Source organism: Lutra lutra, chromosome 17 (genome assembly GCF_902655055.1).
Source record: "Lutra lutra chromosome 17, mLutLut1.2, whole genome shotgun sequence".
Lineage (NCBI taxonomy): Eukaryota > Metazoa > Chordata > Mammalia > Carnivora > Mustelidae > Lutra > Lutra lutra.
The window spans coordinates 4,222,247-4,244,350 of record NC_062294.1 but is presented as its reverse complement, the minus strand read 5'-3'; the positions used below and the strand labels follow the sequence as shown (position 1 = coordinate 4,244,350).

The following is a 22,104-nucleotide window of genomic DNA, read 5'->3' as shown; positions in this document are numbered from 1 at the left end:
CTTCTCCTGACTGGCCTACCTAGCCACCTCCACTTGGCTTTTGAGAAAAGCACTGCTAGGGAAGCCTGGGTGGCTCAGTCGGTTAAGCCTCCAACTTGACTCTTGGTTTCAGCTCAGGTCGGGGTCTCAGGGTCATGGGAGGCAGCCCCGCGTGGTCGGGGTTCATGCTCGGCAGGGAATCTGCTTGGGATTCTTCCCCCTCCTCCTCTTCCTTCCTCCTTTGCTCCTCCCCCTTCCCACTCACACACACACTCTCTCTCTCTAAAATAAATAAATAGATAAAAATCTTTGGGGGGGGGGGGAAGAGAGTGAATAGTGCTGCACACACATCCCTTCGAGACCTACTTCTTTCGGTATCTATTCGCCCAGAAGGATAATTGCTGCATCATGTGAAGGTTCTATTTTTAATATTTTGAGGAATCCCCATCCTGTTGTGCATAGTTGCTGTTCCATTTCAGTTTCCCAAGGCCCATTTTTTTTTTTTAAAAGAAGAAAATATAAGCGTTTCTACATTTCTGGGATTTCCTGCTACAGCCGCACTCGTTGAAATTTAGGCTTGAGGTTGTCTTTTCTGCAGTAATTATAGGGCAAGAAAGAACTGGAATGTGGGTGTTCCTTCTCTCTCTCTTGCTATTTGCTCGGGGTCTTTGAACAAGTTCCTTCTCCTTGGTGGACAGCCCAATTTCCTGGTCGATTTTGTAAGTGGCCGGCTTCCGAAGCGGGAGTTCCGTGAGGTGGGCTCCCTGGTCCTTCAGGGCCCACTGGTGAGCCCGTGCTTACCCGTGTCCTTCCAGGTGGACTTACAAAATGGGCTGTCCGAGTTCTCGGTGTCGCAGCGGAGACAGGTCCATGGCTGGAATGAATTTGTCGCTGATAACACCGAACCCGTGTGGAAGAAATATCTCGATCAGGTAGGTGCCATTCCTTGCATTAACTAGTGCAAGCCAGAGGGGTGGGATAGTCATTCATTCTTTAAATATTGACCGGGGGTGTCCTTGGACCAGTCTTGGGGTGCAGGGGTACCAAGATAAAGAAGGCTCCCTGCTCATGCAGGCCGGTTTTAGCCAGCAGGATGCATGGCCATGAGTAGATCTCGAATCACCCAGGCAGCCGTGACCGTGAATGAGAGCTGTTACATTCACAGAGGGTTTTCACAGGCTGGGCCCCATGCCGAGCGAGTGAGCATTAACTCCCTTCATCTTCCTCTTCATTTTGAGGTGATGAGGGTGAGCAGAGGAGTTGAAATATTTCCCCCAGGCTGTGTAGGGTTGCTAGGGTTAGCAAGTAGAATGCCTTGTTCAACTTGAATTCCAAAGAAATACAGTTTTTTGGTATAAACATGTCCCAAGTGTTGCATGGGACATAATGATCCCCCCCCCCCCCCCGCCGCCAAATGTCCCTCGTTTATCAGCAATTCAAATTTAACTGGCTGTCCTGTAGTCTGCCTGGCCGCTGGAGCCTGGTGCCCACGGCAGTAAGTGGCATGCTAGGGAGTAGAGCCAGGCCGCTAGCTCCAGAGCCCCTGTCCTTCTTCGCCTCGCCGCTTGGTGCTGCCACCGTGCCAGGTGGATGGCACAGAACTCAGATGCCTATAGCCACTGGGGGAGGAAAGAAAAATTTGAAATACACTTGGCACAAGTTCTGGTCTAGAAGTCAGCACCCCCACCACCTACCCAGTATCCGTTCAGAAACCGCAGTTCACAGGCTGATTACCCCAGATACCGGAGGACATTCAGACTGCCTCGGTTTCCCCCGTGTGGCCCCCTGAAGTCCCTCCCATCCCTGACACCTGCCGCTCCGCTCTGTGCTCCCCGAACTGCCGCAGGCTTCAGCAGCCCCCCTATTGGCTCAGCGTGTAAAGCTTCGGTGATTGGTTGATTGGGGACCAATCACAGCTCTCCTCGCAGCATCCTCGCGCTCTACCCTCCTCTCACCACTCATCAGTCAGGTCTCTGCTCACGGGGGATGTGACTCCTTGATGCACTTGGCACCAAATTCAGCTTCTGGGTGCGCGGGTGACTCTGGCCAGCCCGAAAGCTTCCCGGAATCCCCGGGCTGGAAGGAAGCTGCCGCCCTGGCTCCTGGAAGCTGGAGTTCAAGGAAGCAGGCTGACGCTGGCGGTGGGAATGGACCGTGTCCCTTCTGTCCGCTGGGCCTCGGTCAGTCCTGCTCTGGCTGCCCCTACCTCCAGGACACTCTCCTGTTTCCACAGCCAACTTTCTTCCTCCTTCCGCCCTGTTAACACTCCCACAGACGCCAGCCAGGGCCTTTCCAGAAGTGGTCCCGGCTTTCCCTTTCTAGAAAATGGTTCTAATATATACCCACCATTCTGAGTTTGGCTCGAGAAGCGGACAGTTTAACGCATGTTAAGGACTGGATAATGGTTGTGCCTCCTGCGATGTCTCCTGGTTGGCCCTGACGGAAGCGTAATGCTTGAGAGCACAGGTGTTGGATCCAGCTAGCCTACATGAACCTGTGGGCAGTTGAGTTTCTTTGAGAGCCTCAGGTCCCCATTTTTCAAGCAGGGATACTGAACCGTACCTGTGTCAATGGTTTAGGAAGAGCCTAAGAATTGGTACAGCTGTAGCGTTGAGCAGGACACGTGGGACATGCTCAGGAAAATGTCACTTGGCTTTCTTGTTCCTATTGCAAACCCCTTTCTGCCTGTCTCCCTTGAATGTGTGGGCTCAGAAGGGCCCCCAGCCAGGGAGGATCTGGCCATCCATGGCCAGAGCAGCCCATGTGGCTTGTGGCAGGGCCTTCCCGTTGGGTCTGGCACCTGTTTGCTGGATTTCATGGTGACTCACTTGTGTTGGATGACACCGACTGGATGGGTGCTTGGGATGGTCTGAAGATGGGGATGGAGGGGGTACTGGTGACGTCAGCATTGAAGAAATGTCCAGGTCCAGCTCAGGAGAGGACTGAGCCTATGGGATTGGAATTGGGGTTCAAGGTGGCTCTTGGTCTAGGCCTGGCCAGAGACCAGCACTGGGTCCCAGCACTCAGAGGGGTCCCAGCCAGGACTGCGCCCCCCTGAGCTAGCCTTGAACCCATGGCTGAAGGGGCCTGTTGTCCAGAAATAGACCTGGTGTTCCCAGAGTCCTGGGTGGGTGTAGCCTGAAGGGAGGGGAGGGCAGGGAGCCAGGTGGCACTGTGGAAGTGACCTGGACAGGAGGACTTGCACCTGAGGGAGGACAGACCTAGTGCTGATGTCTGCTCTGTGACCTGAGTAGGAGCTCTCACCCCACCAAGCCTTGAGTTTCCCCACCTAAAACTGGGCGCTTGCTGCTTTATTCACTCATTCATTCTAGATAAATGCTTATGTTCCTGGACTTGAGCTGTTCAGAGAGCAGCAGCCAGACCAACTTTTTGCTTATGGGAAGACAGACAGACAGCTGCCTATATAATACATCATGCAGTCAGTGTGATGGGGAGAGACGAGTCAGGACAGGTGCTAGGAAATGATCACAGGACAGCTATTTTGGACTGTGTGCTCAGGGGAGCCGTTTGACTGGTGCCTAAAGGGCTGATCTTCGAGCGGAGACCTGAAAAAAGTAAAGAAGGGAGCTGTGGGAGGGTCTAGAGGAATGATGTGCAGAAGCAGGGGGAGTGCAAAGGCCCTGAGGCAGCAGAAGCCGGGGTCACGTGAGGATAACCGAGCTTCAGAAGTTGAACTGGAGAAGTCAGGTGCCTGGTGCATGCTGGGGGTTCGGTCCCTGTTTGTGTACCTCTCACCTCACTTCTCTCCAACAGGACGGCAAGTCTGTGGTGGGCTCAGGGCCGAAATGAAATCTTCCTCTTAGCTCTGCTGGACAGAGGTGTTTTTCCTCCTGTGCTAGGTTGAATAGCGCCCCGCTCAAACTCATGTCTACCTGGAACTCTGAATAGTGCCTTATTTGGAAATAAGGTCTTGGGGTGCTTGGGAGGCTCAGTTGGTTAAGTGTCTACCTTCAGCTCTGGTCATGAACCCGGGGTCCTGGGATCGAGCACCACGTTGGGTTCCCTTCTCAGTGGGGAGCCTGCTTCTCCCTCTCCCTTTGCCCGCCACTCCTCCTGCTTTTGCTCTCTCCATTTCTCTGTCAAATAAATGAAATCTTTAAAAAAAGAAAAAGGGAAATAAGGTCTTTGCAGGTGTGACTTAGTTCAGATGAGGTCCTATTGGATTAGGATGGCCCTAAATCCTGTCCCTGATGTCCTTGATAAGAAGAGGGAGACACATGGAGACACCCACAGGCAGGAAAAGGCCATGTGAGCACAGTGGCAGAGACCGGAGGGTGTGTCTCCAAGCCAAGAACAGCACGGATGGTGGGCCAGCACCAGAGGCTGGGAGAGGCGGGAAGGGTCTCTCCCAGAGCCTCCAGGAAGAGTTTGGCCCTACCAACACCTTTATTTGGAGTTCTGGCCTCTGGAACTGAGAGAATCAGCCTACATTGTTTAAGCCCCCAGGCTGTGGTCCTTTATCACAGGTGCCCCAGACGGGATGCCCGCTCCGCTGGGCTTTCCTGAGCTCACATATCCCTCTGCTCTTGGACTTCATCCTCCCTGGACTTCTGAGGAAAGGGTGTGTCCGCCTCCACCCATGAGTGCTTGTGGCTTTGGCGTGAGCTCTGCCAGGCAGCGCCAAGTGCAGCCCCTCCCCCTGCAGCTGCCCCAGACCCACCCATGTCCTGCGCTGTCAGGTGCTGTCAGAACCGAAACTGGGGCTTCACTGGCCAAAGCTTTTTAAAAAATCTTAGAATAATATAATGACCCCTACATGCCCATTATGCACCTTCAATAATTACCTGTCCATTTCCCACTTTTCTCCCTCCCCCCCCCCTTTTTTTTTTTGCAGCATTTTAAAACAAATTCTAGGGGCGCCTGGGTGGCTCAGTGGGTTAAAGCCTCTACCTTCGGCTCAGGTCATGATCCCAGGGTCCTGGGATTGAGACCCACATCGGGCTCTCTGCTCAGCAGGGAGTCGGCTTCCCCACCCCCCCCACCTCTCTGCCTACTTGTGATCTCTTCTGTCAAATAAATAAATAAAATCTTTAAAAAAATAAAACAAATTCTAGATGCTGAATCCTTTTGTCACCTGTACTTCGCTGTGTATCTCTATCATTAGAGAACATTTTTTTTTTTAAACCGTAACAACAATACTCTTGTCCCGCTAGTACCATTATTCCTTCACTGGCCTGGGCCACTTCAAGTGCTGGGTCCACCGTCTGTTTTCCCCCACGTGCCTCAAAGACTCCTTTTTATAGTTGACTTGTTTGAAGCAGAGTCAGAACAAACCCTGCCCTTTGCTTTTGGGTGATGTGTCCCTGACACCGTTTGAGTCTAAGACCTTTTTTTCATCTGGGACTTCATGCCCATGGAACGCTTTACAGAGTCCACAAAATTATACATGGAGGCCTTCACCCTTAGGGAGAAGCCTGTAGCCAATGGAGTAAGGTCCATCTGAAACTTTGATGCATGTTTCAAGTTCTTGATGCAATCAGAAAAACGGTAGCTCAGATGGTGGAATGTCTTCAAGTTGCTCAGTCTTTTTTTTTTTTTAAAGATTTTATTTATTTATTTGACAGAGAGAGATCACAAGTAGACAGAGAGGCAGGCAGAGAGAGAGAGAGAGAGAGGGAAGCAGGCTCCCTGCCTAGCAGAGAGCCCGATGCGGGACTCGATCCCAGGACCCTGAGATCATGACCTGAGCCGAAGGCAGCGGCTTAACCCACTGAGCCACCCAGGTGCCCCAAGTTGCTCAGTCTTGAGGATTCAGAATAGACGGTGCAGCTAAGTCGGGGCTGCTGGTGAGCTGCCCGCAAAATGTCCTGTCCCTCGTTCAGAGGAGATAAAGCACAGCAAGCTTGGGGTGGGGAGTAAGGGGCATTCAGTCCCTCCTTGCTCCACACTGACATAACCAGTGTCATGTCATGCTTTTTCTCGTGAGCAGCATGAATCACACATCTGAACACATTCCTCTTTTTGCCTTGGCTGCTGGGAAGCTCAAGGCCAAATGCACAGCCCATTTGAAACCATGAAAACAGGACTTGCACACTGATATTTTAACTTTTACTTTGATCCTGATCTTTGGTCCACTCTCTGTCTTCCTCTTTTTGTGTGTTTGTTGTTATGTTTCCTTTCAGTTGTCTGTAGCATGAACTACTGTGTAATAGATCTGTGACCGGAGGGAGTAGATACATAAAGCAATAAAGTAAAAATCCTTTCGGGAAGTTTCTGTGATACTGGTTCTCAGGAGGGACCTCACTAGAGCCCCCAGGGGCACGTAGGTGTGATTGGGACACATGGCATTGGGGAGCTGACGTAGCAAAGGGGACCCCTTGGCCGTGCTGGACCAGAGCTGGCAGGCCACCAGAGGGGCTGTGTCCTGACCTGGTGTGTCGCGAAGACCTGGTAGGATGAGACCAAGAACTCCAAGGCAGGGCCAGGGCTGCTGTCCAGACAGGCACAGTGTAGGATGTCCCCCAGGAAGCCAGTGTCCGTGAAACTGCACGGGTGGGATTTCGGGTGGAGGAGAACCTCACTGTCCTGCTGGCTTGGAAACCCAGCCCTGGGCCGAAAGCAGAGAACACCTCCCCCCACCACTGCCACCCCCGCCGCCCTGTGTTCTCTCTGCAGTTTAAGAACCCCTTGATCCTGCTGCTCCTAGCCTCCGCCCTGGTGAGCGTCCTCACGAAGGAGTACGAGGACGCCGTCAGTATCGCCATGGTGAGTGAGGGTGGGTGGGGGCAGCACCGGCTCCCAGACCCCACTGCCCAGGGGCTTACAGAGTCTTTGCCCATTTTATTAGGCAAGAAAAAAAGAGTGTGGCTGTAGAGAAAAAACAGGAAATACAGCAGAAAGAAAGGAAAGGAAATCCTCGTGCTTCTCTGTCCCGCCTGTGGAGATGTCCTGGGTCATTTTGCCATCGATCGCTGTGTCGGTGGATACACGGGGGCTCCTAGTTCCTTGCTGTTGGGAACAGTGTTGCAGTGAACCCCTCTTCCGTGACCCTGCTGTGCGTGCACTACCCAGAGGCGTCCTTTGTAAGCTGTTCTCCAGACACAACGGCTGAGCACCTTTTTGAAAAGAAGGTTTTCTTAATTAAAACCTTAGTCACATGATTAAAAAAAATAACCATTTTGAAGTATACAATCCAGTGGCGTTTAGCACATTCCCTTCTAGCTAGAGCTGAAATGCTCCATGGTTGGCAAAGGCAGCTGCCCCCCCATCACCAGGCCCTCCCCCAGCATCCCTCCCCACCCCTCCCTGTCCCCGGCATCCCTGGGTCCACTCTCTGTCTCTCTGTCCTCTGCGGCTATTTTATGTAATGGAATCTTACATTATATGACCTTTTCTCTCTGGCTCTTCCTGAATACCTTTTGATGACTGTCATTCTTGCTTCCCTCTGTCTGTCATGGGCTCTTCTAAAATACACAATCAGGCTCCTTCCAAGCAATGGTGTTTGCTCCTCTGTTTAGAAGGCTGCAGCTACATCCGTACCTTCTGAGGTGGAATGATGTCTACCATACAGCGTGTGAAAAGGCAGTTTGTAAAAGAATACGTCTATACCATAGGATCCTGTGTTGTATGTCTATGCGGAAAAATCTAGAATTACCCTAAAATGTGAAACTTTGAATGCCAGAATTTGGGATGATTTTTCTGGGGTTTTTTTGTTTTTTGTTTTTTGTTTTGGTGGGGGGGTCATCTGTTTTGTAGGTTTCCGTGGGCTTGGTTTGCAAGAAGAAAGGAAATTTGGAAGGGTGGGGTGCTGCACCCTACTGTCCATGGGCTCACTCACTCACCCAACAGCTGGGGGCTGACGCTGCCCTCCCTGTTTGCTCCCTAGGCCGTGCTGATCGTGGTCACCGTCGCCTTCATCCAGGTGTGTAATTAGTTCCCGAGGTCTGGGTCAGGGTAGCCCGGGTGTGACGGTGCGGACTTCCCACCCCTGATTATGGTGTTCGCTGTGCTGCCGCCAGGAGTACAGGTCGGAGAAGTCCCTGGAGGAGCTGACCAAGCTTGTCCCTCCTGAGTGTAAATGGTAAGTCAGAGATTCCCTGGAACTTTCTGGTTCATCGGAGCCGGTGCACTGGTGAATTTGGCAAAAGTTTGGCCAAGTTTGTGTCCCTGGTAGCATGATGGAGGAGGACCATGTCTTTCCAGGGTTTTCCAGGGGTTGGTGTCTGCCCTGCCAGGAGATTCCTGTGTGTCCTTGGGCCTGTCGTTCTACCTCTCTGGGCCTCGAGTCTCTCAGGGTCTAATCAGGGTGCCTGGGCCGGGGCCACAGATGGCGGGAATGGCTTTGGGAAGAGGGCGGCCCACGAAACCCATGGTATGGTGTGCAAAGCCGTGCGCAGTTTTCCTACATTCAGAAGTTGCATAAGATTCTCTGGGAGGGGAAGGGAGGGGCTGGCGATGCAGGGCCGCTGGGCTGCGGGGCGAGGTGGTGCAAGGGTGACCTCCGGGCATGTGCCCCGCAGTCCCGCCGGCCTCTTTCCTGCCTGGACGTTTCCACGGCACCTCCTGTTACCCCACAGCCCTTACCACAGCTGTTTAAAAAGGAGAAAGGAAGGACCAAACCACAGTGCTGTGCACTCGAACTTTCTGGGATGTTCTGTAATCCCCACTGTCCAGTATGGCACCAGTACTCACACAGGACCCTGAGGACTTGGGTGTGGCTGGGGCGATGGGGGAAGTGAGTTCTTCTCACTCAGCGTCAGTAGCCCATGGGGGGCTGGTGGCTGCCCTCGTGCACAGCCAGGGCGGAAGGGAAGCCGCCCACACCGAGGGGCCCGACTTCTCCTCCGTGTAATTCCCAGTGTACTTCCCAGGTCATCCACGTGCGGCTCTCCTTAGAGGAATGGACGGATTTCAGAAAAGGTCCACATCTGCCTCCCCTCCCCTGCCCAGCTCTGCTGAGGTCGGGGGCCACGGGTCTTTCCCACTTAGCCACGTGTCGCTCCAAAGGCAGTAACTGAACGTATCTCATGACCCCAGGGGCTTCGGAAGGGTTTAAGCTGATGGTAACCGTTTCCTGAAAGGCAATGTTCAGGGAAGAACCTATATTTGGATGTAAATGGTACAGCTGTGCCCCACGGCGGGGGATAGAAAGATCTAATGGGATGAGCCCCACCTCTTAAGGAGCCCGCAAGCAAGGGGCACGTGTGTGTGTGCGTGTGTGTGTGTGTGTGTGTGTAATAAAAGGCAGAGAATAATGACTAACAGAGACAAAAAGAGGACGATGTGGAACCATGAGACAAGCTGAGTCAATTCTGGAAGGTTCGGCGGGGACGCTAAACATGTCTGGGCTCAGTAAGTAGATGAGCGAGGCTGTCAGAAATCCAGACATGGGATGTGTGATGTCAGCGTATGGACAAACGGAAACGTAAATGATTTATGTGATTTGATGATCCAATCTTAAGTCTAGATATCAAGTCTTGGCCTTTCAGGTGAGTGGTATGCATTATTGATGGCCCCGGGAGTCACTTCTCAAAGATGACTTCAGGGTTAAGGACAGTGGCGGCCGGCAGGCGGCGAGGACACTGAAGTGAGCCGCGGCCGCCTCGGTGTCTGAGGCCTCTCGGGCGAGCCAGAAGGAATGCCTGCCGCGCGGGCCCCTCCCGGGTGCCCCCCCATTGTCCGTGATCTCAGTGCATCTTAGTGAGCACCTACTGTGTGCCAGAAGAAACAGTGTTGGGGTTACACGGCCGAACAAGAAGGCGAGGGCTTGGCCTTTGGGGCGCTCACGCTCCTCCTAGGGAGGCCAAAGATGAAGTGAAAGGAGGACGACCTTGGACTGCGGCAGGGGCACTAAAGGCAAAATGGCCCCCCCGACCCAAGGAAAACCTCCCAGAGAGGAAGCAGCACGTGGTGGAAGAGTGGGAGCGGCCCCCGAGAGCAGCTGGTCGCGCTGCGCTGATCGGAGATGTGGGAAGGAGCTGACATTTCGATCGAGACCTGAGGAAGAGGAGGGACCAGCAGGTGAATCTCTGGTGGATGCTCCGGCCACGGGGACAGCTCAGCCGCTCAGGCCAGAGAAACTGAGTCGTCTCCCAGCAAGGGATCTCAGGTCAGGGGGCCACGTGGCTGGTTAGTTTGCGAAGGCACCGAGGAAGGGGTCCTTTGATTTTGTCACTCTGCCACCTGTGGCTTGTTGGCTCTGGACTCTGGCTGCCTCCCTCCGTGCTCCCTGGACCCAGGCCGCAGCTCCGGGCATCAGAGGCGGATGTGAAAACATCCAACAGAAGAAGAGGTCGTGTGTGTGTGTGTGTGTGTGTGTGTGTGTGTGTTCGTGCTCGAGCCCCCAAGAAATGTCCACTCATGTCCCAAAAACCAGTGCTATGGAACGTGTCTGGGCCCACACCAGTCATTGGAGGGGATGGGATCTCCCCGATGGTCTCAGTCACTCAGGACTCCCTGCCTAGGACAGACGGCTCTGGGGGAAAGGTGGCTGTCTGTACGAGTGAATTGTTAACAAAGAAGAGGGGAATGTCCTCTTCACTGTCCAAGGTTGGCAGAGACCTTGAGACTAGAAAGCTGGTTGTGTTTGAAGGCAGGTGACCTGAGACGGGGAGCAGCAGGAATGGGGTGGGGAGGTCCCGGTCAAAGCAGCCTTAGCAGGGCTTTCGAGTTTGAGTCCAAGGTCATGGAAAGCAAGAGCAGGAAGGAGTTGTGACCTGATTTTTTGCATTTTAAGAGCTCTCTGGCCACTGGGTAGGGGACAAATCGAAGAGGGCCAGGGGTGGGCAGGAGTCCAGCTGGGGCAGCAGTGTCCCAGGAGGGGGGACTGCCATTGGAACCTGTGCACAGAAGCACATGCCAGGAGTAGGGGTCATAGCCCGGTGGGAAAGGAGGTCCCAGGCCTCTCGGATACTTGGTGCTCCTCCCCACTCCAACCCTGGCTCTGCACGGAAGATGGCTCTCTGTGGCCAGAGTGCTGTCTTCTCCAAGGACAGGGGCACTGCTGGCTACCGGCTCCATTAAGGAAGCTTTAGAGCTGCTGACCTACACCTCCAGAAGCTTCTAGAGTCCATGTGGTTCTGCCTTGTTTCCAGGCAGAGTAAACAGGAATAGGAGCCCCACTTTTCAGACGAGGCCCAGGGTCTCCCAGAAACAACACGCTTTTCCAAAGGTCTTTTAGGGTATGTGAATTAAAAATAGGATAAAGGCACAAGGGTTTGTCCACCACTGAAAGAGAAAGTGTGATTCTCTATTCTTTCCTCAAGTTTCTTAAAAGTGTGCGCAAACAGGAGGTCATCAGCGTGCTTTTTTGCTTCTTCCCATTTCAAATATAGCATAAGAGAAGGAAAGCTCCAGCATCTGCTTGCACGAGACCTGGTTCCCGGAGACATTGTGTCTCTCTCGATCGGAGACCGGATCCCTGCAGACATCCGTCTCACTGAGGTGAGGGGTCCTGAGTCCTGGTCTGTGCTCACACACACACAAACACACACGCGCGTGTGTTCACAAACATACATGCACATATGACGGCATGAAGTCGGCAGCCGGCTCGTTGCAAACACAAAGCCCCTCAAATTGCATCCATGAATTATTTATTCCCATTTCCAGTAAAAACCTAAGAGAGTTTGGTGACGTGAGTCTGTGGCTTACGGCAGGCTGCCACAGCAAATTAAACCAGGCTGGGGCTGAGGAATGGGGCAAGAGTTGTTTCTAGAAACAGCTACTCTGATGTCCGATTGCTGAACGATGAGCAGGGAAGCCTATCGGCGAAGGTATAACTCGTAGCCCAAGCTTTTACAGTTGTGTGGTTTGGAGACCTCGGGCGGGGGGTGGCAAGCTGTTTCCCTGACCTTTGTGGGTGTCCTGGTGTCACCAGCTCACAGTCCCGGAGATAATCCTGGATTCTCGAGGAAAGGCTAAGTCCAGGTCAGAGGGATCTGTGGATGGGGTCATCTATTTTAGGAATCCTTCCAAGAATACTGAAGAGTTGCTTAAGCTCTCAGTGATAAAGGATTAGGCACAGGCTATCTCCCCGATGTCGTTCTTTCCGGAGGATGTGTTTTTAGGAACTGGAGGATCACTGGCAAGCTAAGAAAATGGCGTGGAGGGGCGGGTAGGGAAGAGCAAAGAGAGACTCCCTTTGAAAGCCCTCTGCCCGACTCTCAGATTCCCCCAGCAGGCTGGGCTGCTCGCTCTTAGGCTCATGCCGCTACCCCTGCCCGCAGCAGAACGGATTCCTCACCGTCTGCTACCCACCCCCCACACCCCTGCACGAGCATCTGACTCCAAGTCCAGGGCACTGGGTCCCCTTAGAGGAGCCAGGCCCCGCCCACGAGGAAGTCTGACATCATCTGTTCACAGAGCAGTGGGCTCTGCCTCCCGATGCAAGGATTCCCCAGCTTTGGGGTGCGTTCCGGGGGTTGGGTAGCTGGTCTGGAGGACATGTGCCTGACACAGGTGCTACCCAGAGTCCATGCCTCAAGGTCATTGGTGCCCTGGGGCAGGGCATCGGCCAGAGTTTGAACCAAGGGCCCGCCCTTCACAAGCTGGGTGACCTGGAGCACGTTACTTAACCTCTTTGTGCCCCTGTGTCCCTGCCTGTAAGATGGGGGTGATGAGGCCTGTAGGATGACTGTTACAGGATGTCATAGATGGAGATGGCCCGGAGCAGTACCTGACGCAGGGGAGTGACAGGCGCGTGCTGGAAATCAGGGCGCCCTGGGTTTCACATCCCTGCGCTGCACCGTCCAGCATATGACTTTGGGGAAGCATTGGGTGCTCTGGCCTTAGTTTCCTTATCTGTGAAAGGGGCTAGCGTTCGTTCCACCTTGAGTAAGTAAGAACCCGTAAAACACACTCGGCCCCGTGCCTGGTGTGACGTAAGCAGTCACTGCGTCTCAGCGGTGGCTCCCCTGTACCCCTTCCCCGGCTCTCCAACAGTCCCCGAAACAGCTTTAACCCCAAGCAACTTTCTCTTTCAATGAGTTTTCTTCCTGTCCTGCTTATGTTAAATTCTTTTGTGCCCGCTGTCCACAGGACAGAGTGCTTTCCGTCCTCACTGCCAGGCACAAACACTACAGAGTTCCCTTTTGGTATTTTGCAACTGCCCCGAACAATCAATAGCTTTGTTTATTCACAGTGGGATATTTGTGTCAGCTGTTTCACTCTGAGACCTAGGAAAGCTTTTTTAAGTCCAAGAAACAGCAGGTTCCGGAACATTCGTAAAATAAGTCACCCAAATACTAGCGCTTTTTGCATTGTGCGTGGGGGTCAGCAAACATTTTCTCTCCCCATAGTTAACGAAGGTCAAGACCTAGGGGGTAGGCTGACCTGGTCTAGCCAGTAGAGCAGGGACACTGCTCCTCCTTCTTCCTTTCCCACTTCTGGCATGAAAAGGGTAATGAATGGGATCTGTCAGGGCTCCAAGTAATGCTTTGTCTCCAAGGTAGGAGGCTGGCTGGGTGTGGGGGGATGGGAGGCGTCTTGCCTGTGTATGAGCAGGAAGTGATCAGAGCCCTCAATTGGGTTCAGGCCCAGCCTCCTCTGGGTGCCCACTGGTATCGTGTGGGTTCTGTGCTTTGACTGGTTGCCCCCTCAGCTGACCTGGTGCCTGGGAGGTCACCAGAAGTTATATATATATACATACATACATACATACACACACACACCCACACCCACCCACCCACCCACCCACCCACCCACCTTTGTTCCTTCTTGGTCCAGACACTCCCCCTTACTCCCTGCCTCTCTCTTTCTCTCTTCTGGAGAGAACTAATGTGTATATAGAAATACATAGTCAGGTCTGTGCTCACCACCGGGTAGAAACTGCCTCCTTCCATCCCCCACAACCTTAAGGGAACAGCACTCATTTTTCTGACTTGAGCACAAGAACACAGAACCCTGGAGAGACTGAGCAGCCCACCTGAGCTCATGCGGCCGTGAGTCGGGGAGGAGGATTTGAACTCAGGTCCTTGGGCTGCAGAGCCCACATCCGTCACTGCCTGCAGTGGGCGCTCTCTTGCTGTGATCAGCTGTTCTGACTTCCTTTAGCTCTCTGGCTCTCCCTCTGGGTTTCCTCCCTGTATCCGTTCCCTAAGGCAACTGGAACAAGTGACCACATACAGAGTGGTGTAAGACAACGCCGATGGGGGGCACCTGGGTGGCTCAGTGATTTAAGCCTCTGCCTTCGGCTCAGGTCATGATCCCGGGGTCCGGGAATCGAGCCCCGCTTCGGGCTCTCTGCTCAGCGGGGAGCCTGTTTCCCTTCCTCTCTCTCTGCCTGCCTCTCTGCCTGCTTGTGATTTCTCTCTGTCAAATAAACAAATAAAATTCTAAAAAAAGAAAAAGACAACGCCGATGGATCCTTACAGTTCTGGGGGTCAGAATGAAGATCAGTGTCACTGGGTGGGAAAACAAAATTAAGGTGTTGGAATTTAAAAACAGAACAAATGAACCTGAGGAAGAGTCAAAGCTCATGTCTTGGTTCGGAAGGTCAGGGTGTCAACTAAGCCTTGCGCTATAAGATTCCCGCCAATCCCAAATTGACTTTAATGAAATATATTCAGGATTAAATATGCTTAGTTGACAGATGTTCTCTAGACCAGAATAGGCTCCGAGTCTTCGTGACCTCTGCCCGCTTCCACGCGCCCACTTAGTTCCGCTTACTGCCATTCTCCTGTCCCTCCCGGATGGCTCTTCCGCCCACGCCCACCGCCAGCCCTCATCCAGAGCCTTCCTGTCTCACTTGGGCTGTGTTTCTTGGACTGTAGGCTTCCCATCCCAGCGCAGCTGGCTACCTCTTCCAACATCTGACTTGGTTTTATGATCTCCCTCACTTCTCTTCTCTGATCAAGACTTTTTCTGGATCCTCATTACTTATAAGGTACTATGCAAACTTCATAACCAATCTCCGATGTAGCTGAGTTCAGCCACACCTTCCACAGTTGTTCTGCTCCACGTGGACCAAACCTCGTGTCTTCTTGCCTGTCACCCCTCCATTCAGTGCTGCTCAGGGGCAGGAACAGCTCTCCAGCCCCGCCATGGCTTCAGCACCGGGGACAGCACCCACCACACGCCCCCTCCCCACCCTAAGAATCCGTACCCCAAAGAGGGTGCCTTGGTGCCCGTGCTCACCACTCTGGGCTGCTGTCCCGTTAATGCTGGAGGGGTACTGGGAGGAGAGAGGACTTTTCTTTACCTCCCCCTCCTCTTAGTTGCTTTGACCGAGCGGGTTATTACCAAGTTCAGGCATCACCAGTCCCCCTCCCTGCCTTCTTTTCCTTCCCTGCCTGATTCACTCAGCAAATGTCTGCTCATCCTTCAAGACCCGTTTCAAGTCCCCGATTCCCCAGGAACTCTCCTCCTCCCGTTCATCTCCCCAGCCCAAGTGCTCCACCTTCCCATTCCCCACTCCCCAGTCTTCTGCAGCAGACCGGGTCTGGCGGGAACATCAGACTGGAATAATTACAGCTCCAGGACTTGGTCAGTGAAGGGCTTCCCTTCCCAGTGTTTCCATTATTACCATTTTGACTACAGGATTACTTCAAGGTGAACAAACGAAGTTAGGTACAAATTCGATGTGCTTCAAACTTGATGTAACTGTAAACCTAAGCCAGATTTTCCAAGTACATGCAATTTATTCAAATTATCCTCATGTCCCATTAGACAGTGTTTTCTGGAAACTCAGTCCCTGCTCGCCAGGGCTGTGGTGCCGATTTCTGCCGCCTGCTCTGCTCTCTGTGGCGTCGGCAGGCGGTGGTGCTGGGTGACTGCGTCTTCCCATTTCTTCCTTCATTGTGTCCTCTGCCTTGCCCTTGATGTCCTAGAGATAAAAAACCACAAACTCCAGATCAGTTGGTAGTTGTGTTTGCGGCGAACAGAGTAAGAGAGAGAGGTTTCAGTGGGCCAGGGATTTACGCCTCTCTCGTCATGAGAGACCGGAAGTGGAGTGTCCAACGCCGATACAGTGGCTCCGCCGTGGCACAAAGGGCGGGGCTTCTCCCAGCCCCCTCACCCCGCCCCCCATACCTGTAACACGGCTTCTAGAGCCACTATAATGAAAGCCCAGAGAGGGAGGAGGAGGAAGCTAGAAGGGGAAGAGGGCCTGTCAGCTCAGCCACCGTCACAGATCCTACCCAGGACTGTCGGTGACTTCTCCTTATGTCCTGTTGTCCCAAAGGCAGGGACACTGAGTTGCAAGGAAGACTGGGAAGTGACATTGGTGGGGGGGCACGAAGCCATCCCCAACCCCAATACCATTCCCACTGGGGGTTCTGTTAGGAGAGGGGCAGGTGCATCGCACAGGTAATGGGTAGCCCTTGTCATCCTTGGGGCTGGGATCCCATGGCGGTGTGCATTTTTGTAAAAGGTGGCCATGAAATTTTTAAATTTGCAAGCGTAGAGAACTCAGCAGCCCCTGTTTGAATAGTGCCAATCTCACTGCTGTCTTGTGAGTTTGTAGGAAGACAGCTTCTCTGAGTTGGTCTTCTATGCCGAAATAACAAGGTCCTTAGGGGAAGAGCTTACCCCGGACCCTTATATGTCCTCCTCCGTACCTGGTGCAAGCCAGCTGCAGGAGACTCACCTCTCGAGTGACACCTACTGGGTCTGTGTCAGTTCTGCCAAATGGTTAAGAGCGAAGTTTCTGGGACCAGTGCCTTGGTTCATGCTTCTGCTCTGAGGTAGCTGTAGAACCTCAAACAAGGTACTCGAACAAGTTACTTAATTACTCCATGCCTCAGTTTCCCCACATGTAGAATGGAGAAACCAACAGCATCTTTCGTGGAGGGTGTGGAGACTAAGAGATAGGCCTTGTGAAGTGCTTGGCACAGGGCCTAGCACATCAGAGGAGTTGTGGAATTGTTGGTACCTCCCTCCTCCTCTGCTGGTGTGTGTGTGTGTGTGTATGTGTGCACACACGTGCGCTGTGCCCATGTGTGGTGTCTGGTGTTAACGTAACCTTAGGCTGTCATCGAATAACCTGGCTCAAAGCACACACTGTGTGTGTGTGTGTATGTGTGCACACACGTGCGCTGTGCCCATGTGTGGTGTCTGGTGTTAACGTAACCTTAGGCTGTCATCGAATAACCTGGCTCAAAGCACATGGCTTATGTGGGGGTTTCCGGGGAGGGCAGGACGTGGAGTGTCCAGAGAAAGGCACAGGTGCTTTGAAAAGTATATTCCAAGTTAACTGTTGCCTAAGATTTTTTCTAACGTTGAACATTACATGAAAACCTTAACTAATGTTATAGAAGGTATGAGACATGTGTTTCAAGAGGGGCTACACAATTCAAAGCTTATTCAGTTCCTTGAGGCCTCTGAGGCCATGTTCTGATCCTGGTTCCCTGATTTCGACGTGTGCTTTGCTTGCTGTCTGTTGCGTAAGGGCATGACGGGGCCAGGTGCCGTCCTGTGCTTTTCCGGTCAAGGTTTTGTTTCTGGTTTTTTGGTCTTTTTTTTTTAGTTGTGGCAACATTTAAAAACAAAACAAAACAAAACTTCATTACATTCCAAAATGAGATTTGTATTTCTTAGTGGCAGAAAATCATCACGACTTCATGGGCCGTGACTTCATGGCCAAGGCGGACAAGGGCAGTCTGGTTTACTTTCCAAACCAGACGTCAGAGCCAGCGTCTCTGGAAGACCCTGGTTCGGGAAAGGCAAGAGCATCTGTGCCTGAGTAGCCGGGGACCAGCAGCTCCAGCCGTCTCCAGAGGCATCTCCAGGACCACCCGTTAGACACGGTCAATGCCAGATCAGTCATCCTGATCCATGGGCAAGATGACAGTGATTTCTCGGAACCTGAAGATCATGTTCAAATTTAAACATAGACACAAGCTTTCTTCAATGCACCCAAGACAGATGCCTGAAGTTCCTGAATTCTGTATCAGACTCAGGTGCCCCTTATTCGAGGTTTTAGAAACGACCCTCAGTATCAGGGATGGTCCCTGGGAATCTACTTTGTTCAGGAAAGACTTCATTTGAATATCCTGCCAGGTCAGTGCAGGTGACCCAGGTAAAAAGTCCTTTACCACCAACTCCAGGTCCTAGCGGAGGGACGCTTTCTGCCTAGAGATGCCTGCCTGCTATTTAGGGACCAGTGGTCGGACCTCATTCCGGGCAGTCAGGGGCACTATCTTTTACACACAGGAAATTTTTCCCAATTGAGAAGTTTTACAAAGTAAGGGTGGTCCATTCTGTGCTTTTAAAACCCATTCTTGGGGTGAAGGGACAGAATCCTTCATCTTTTCCCCTTCTAGGTCACAGATCTCCTGGTAGACGAGTCCAGCTTCACGGGAGAAGCCGAGCCGTGCAGTAAGACGGACAGCCCGCTGGCCGGCAGGGGGGACCTCACCACTCTGAGCAACATCGTCTTCATGGGGACCCTGGTGCAGTACGGGAAGGGGCAGGTAAGCCCCAGGGACCTTGGCCGCCCTCACCAGTGGGCTTCCGGCTTCAGACCTCACGCACCTCTCTCCTGAATCAGGGAGTCGTGATTGGAACAGGGGAAAGGTCCCAGTTCGGAGAAGTGTTCAAGATGATGCAGGCTGAGGAGGTAAGAGCCAGTGGGGGCTTTGGTTTTCTGGGGTTTGCGATTCCTCTCGGCTACTGACACCGGCCCTGCCCCCTCCTTAGCAACGAGAATGATGTGGTTAACATGAGTTCACACTCTTCATGCCTTTAAAAATTTATTTTTATTGCACAACATTTTGCAACATTTGCAACACAACATCTTGCTGTCAAGATTAAACTTACAGATAGGAACATGCACAGTCCTCAAGTGTAGAGATCAGCGAGTTTTTAATATGCGTGCTCCCTGGGGACTCGTCACTCCACTCGAGATATAAGAACACCAGGCAGAAGCCGAGGGGCGCTCCTGGGATTTCGTCTCACAAACCCATGGTTCTCATCCTTTCAGACGCCTAAAACCCCACTACAGAAAAGCATGGACAAGCTGGGGAAGCAACTGACACTTTTCTCATTTGCCATCATTGGTGAGTACGGCATCTGCACTGGGTCCAGGGGACGGAGGGGAGCTGTCCTGAGTGGGCATGGCCGTTTCTCAGACACCTGCTGCTGACATGGGTGAGGACCGAGGGATGGGACCAGAGACTCTGATAGGGCCAAGAGGTTTCTATCTCAGCCCCGGTTAACCGTGCCGCGCAGCCCGACACTGTAATGGCTTCCCTGGTCAAGGTGTATTTCTTGCTCAGACCACAGTCCACGGGCACGTTCCTGATGGAGTGGCTTTCTGGGTAGGTCCCCTCCAATCACCAACTGGGGGTCCCAGGCCCCGCCCATAGGATGGCTTATCCCTCCCTCCTGGTCCTCAGAGGCTGGCTGCTCTCCCTACTTGTTCATCCAGCAGGTGGACAAAGCCCGAGCAGAGGCTGGTGTGGGAAACGTTTAAGGCATGAGGTCATCACCTTGGCCTGTTGCCCATTCTTGATTGGCCAGAATGGAGTCACGTGCCCAATGTAACCTCAGAGGAGGCTGAGAGGTGTGGTTTAGCAGTGCACCAGCCATATTCCTAGGCCACTGAGCAGTCTGTGCCTGAGCTTGTGCCCCTTGGCCTTTGGCAGCACAGCAGGCAGCACCAACATGATGCTGCTGACCTAACTGTGGGTCTCAAGCCTGAATATCCCCATGGGGCCGCCCCGGCCCCTTCACCGGCTGCTTCCTCCTATCTCCTGCTCTGGCTTTGATTCTGTGGTCTTCATTCCCAGCTTTAAGAATCCACCGGGTCCTGGCCCAGGGCTCTTTCTCAATCAACACTTGTTGAGTGGATGGGTTCATAAGGGAACCCAGAAACCGTGGCCCGTGGCACAGGCAGTGATGAGAGGCGGGACCAGTGAGTCTCCCTAAAACTGTGGAGCCAGAGAAAGCTCGTGGGAGAAACAGCCGTCCCTCCATGAAGCACTTCTGTTGTGCCTCGGGCCACCCAGATGCATGAACTCATTGACTGAGTGTCATGTGACATGCTGGTCACTGGGATACAGTCGGGGGCTACAAAGTTGGATCAGACACAGCTTCTGCCCTCTGAAGGACCCCAGGCCAGTAAGACAGAGACATGTGAACAAACGTGACACTCAAGTCAATCTTGAGTAGGGGGGTTGGAAGGTTCTGAGGGGAATGTGACATTAAACGGGGTCTTGCAGGCTATGTAGGAGTTTGCCAAGTGAAAAAAGAGGGAACCAAGCATTCCAGGCAGAGCACAGGGTATGATCAAAGGCATGGAGGGGAATTGCACTTCTCTGCAACTTCTCAGAGGTAGGAAATGTAGCAGAGAGGCTGAGAAGAGGTGGTCTGGGGTCAGAGCTTTCAATTCTGTCGTGCTGGGGACAGACCTGCTTGCCCTTTCTTCCTCGGGCACCCCTTCACAAAATTCCAGCATCTTGTCGCCTCTCCAGATTTCAGATTTGGATTTAAGTGCTCCGAATTGGCTAAATCACTAGCTTCACTGTTTTGAGGTAGCTCTCTGCCTTCTTCCCTCATTCCCACCCTGTTTTGTCCTGGAGCCGTAATGGAAGACGGGTTTTATCTTCACCTGCCAAGTCCGATCTCTACTAGTGGGGGTCTGAGCTGTGACTGCCTTTTGAGGCCATGCTTCTCCTTGGTTGCAAGGAGGACTGACAGATTCGTGATGGCTGTCATGGACACAAGTGGGGAAAGAGACCTGTGCATTGCCTTTCACTGGCCATCCTTGGGGCTGCACATCGGCCAGGCGTCTTTGGGAGAGTAGAAGGTCCACGCGGTCCTGGCTGCCTGGAGGACCACCTCCCGGAGGCCTCTTTTACTCTCTAGTATGAGCATTGGAAACCATGACTCCTGGACCAAACTGAGTTTGCCACCTGATTTTGTACAGCCCTCAAGCCAAGAGTATTCTTTTACTTTCTTTTTTTTTTTTTTTAAGATTTTATCTGTTTCTTTGAGAGAGTGCGCACATGAGCAGAGGGAGGGGCAGAGGGAGAGGGAGAAGCAGGCTCCCCACTGAACAGGGAGCCAGATGCGGGGCTCGATCCCAGGACTCCGGGATCATGACCTGAGCCGAAGGCAGATGCTTCACTGAGCCCCCCAGGTGCCCTTAACAGATACTTTAAGAGCTGTTCCAGGAGGGTGGGAGTTTTGGAACAGGGTTCCGTCGATCCCTGCAGGGCCCACGGGGGAGATGCAGGGGAGACGTGGCGGGCTGGTCCGTGCTTGAGAACCAGCTTTCCCGTGAGAGGAATGTTTGCCAGGCTCCCTGCTGTAAATACCCTCCACAGGGCCACTTTCCAGCTGCCCGTGGACTAAAGTCACGGAGTGTGAGTTTGGGAAGTGATGCGCTGCACCAGCCCTTAGGGGCCCTGTGGGCAGGGGCGGGGCCCAGCATCCGGGGCTGCAGGGTCGGCACCCGCCCCTGTTTCTGATAGAGTTGCCCCTCTAGTCTCTACGTCTGGATTCACTGGGGTTCCAGCCGACATTTCATCTGCCTGCCGCCGCTAACTGCTGCACATAAAAAAGGTAGCTAATAAATCAGATCTTGTCACACCCCCCAACACGCACACCCCCTACACACGTGCACACACCACTGCCACCCAGCGTGCAGGCTGCCCTGGCTCCCTGTTCCTCCTACATGAAGCAGGTCCTCAGGCTCAACAGGTGACCCCGCCCACCTTCCCACCTCCTCCCACCCCTCCCACCCAGTCGTAGCTGTGGGCTGGGAGCAGTGCTGAGCCTTCGAGAGGATGGTTGCCTCTTAAATCCTGAAACAGCTCTTCCAGGAACACATGGGCCCTATCCCCACCTGACAGATACGGAAACTTTCCCCCATTGCCGGAATGGCCTGCATGTTTTCCTGGGTCCCAGTATGACTCCCAGCCCTTCTCTGACCCGAGGGTCCCTCTCTGGCAGGGTCTGCGTGTCCTGGGCCTGGCACTGTGCCTGCTGTTAGGAACCACTGGGTAAATGATGAGGGAGGAAAGGGAAAAGGGAATTTGTTAATGGTGAACACGGCAGGACACAGCCCTGTAAGCCCCAGGCCCATCTGCCACATCCCACAGCATGGGGGGTGTCCCCGCTCATGGGGCACCCGGGGAGAGTGGGGGAGTCCCCTGTAAACATTTGCAAACAGCCCGAGAGGAACTAACCGGTGGGCGGCTGATCGTTTCCCTCTTGAACTTAACC

General features: G+C 53.2%; 1 protein-coding gene across 1 annotated transcript in view; it reads left to right on the top strand.

Moving 5' to 3' along the window:
• Positions 1–867: 867 nt before the first annotated feature.
• Positions 868–22,104, top strand: part of ATP2C2 (ATPase secretory pathway Ca2+ transporting 2) — a 38,083-nt gene continuing 16,846 nt past the window's right edge. The window contains exons 1-8 of the mRNA XM_047711336.1: positions 868–911; positions 6,616–6,705; positions 7,826–7,861; positions 7,959–8,020; positions 11,274–11,382; positions 18,198–18,347; positions 18,425–18,493; positions 18,857–18,932. Coding sequence (XP_047567292.1) covers positions 6,703–6,705; positions 7,826–7,861; positions 7,959–8,020; positions 11,274–11,382; positions 18,198–18,347; positions 18,425–18,493; positions 18,857–18,932 — 505 coding nt within the window. The 5' untranslated portion in view covers positions 868–911; positions 6,616–6,702. The remainder of the gene's footprint in view (positions 912–6,615; positions 6,706–7,825; positions 7,862–7,958; positions 8,021–11,273; positions 11,383–18,197; positions 18,348–18,424; positions 18,494–18,856; positions 18,933–22,104) is intronic.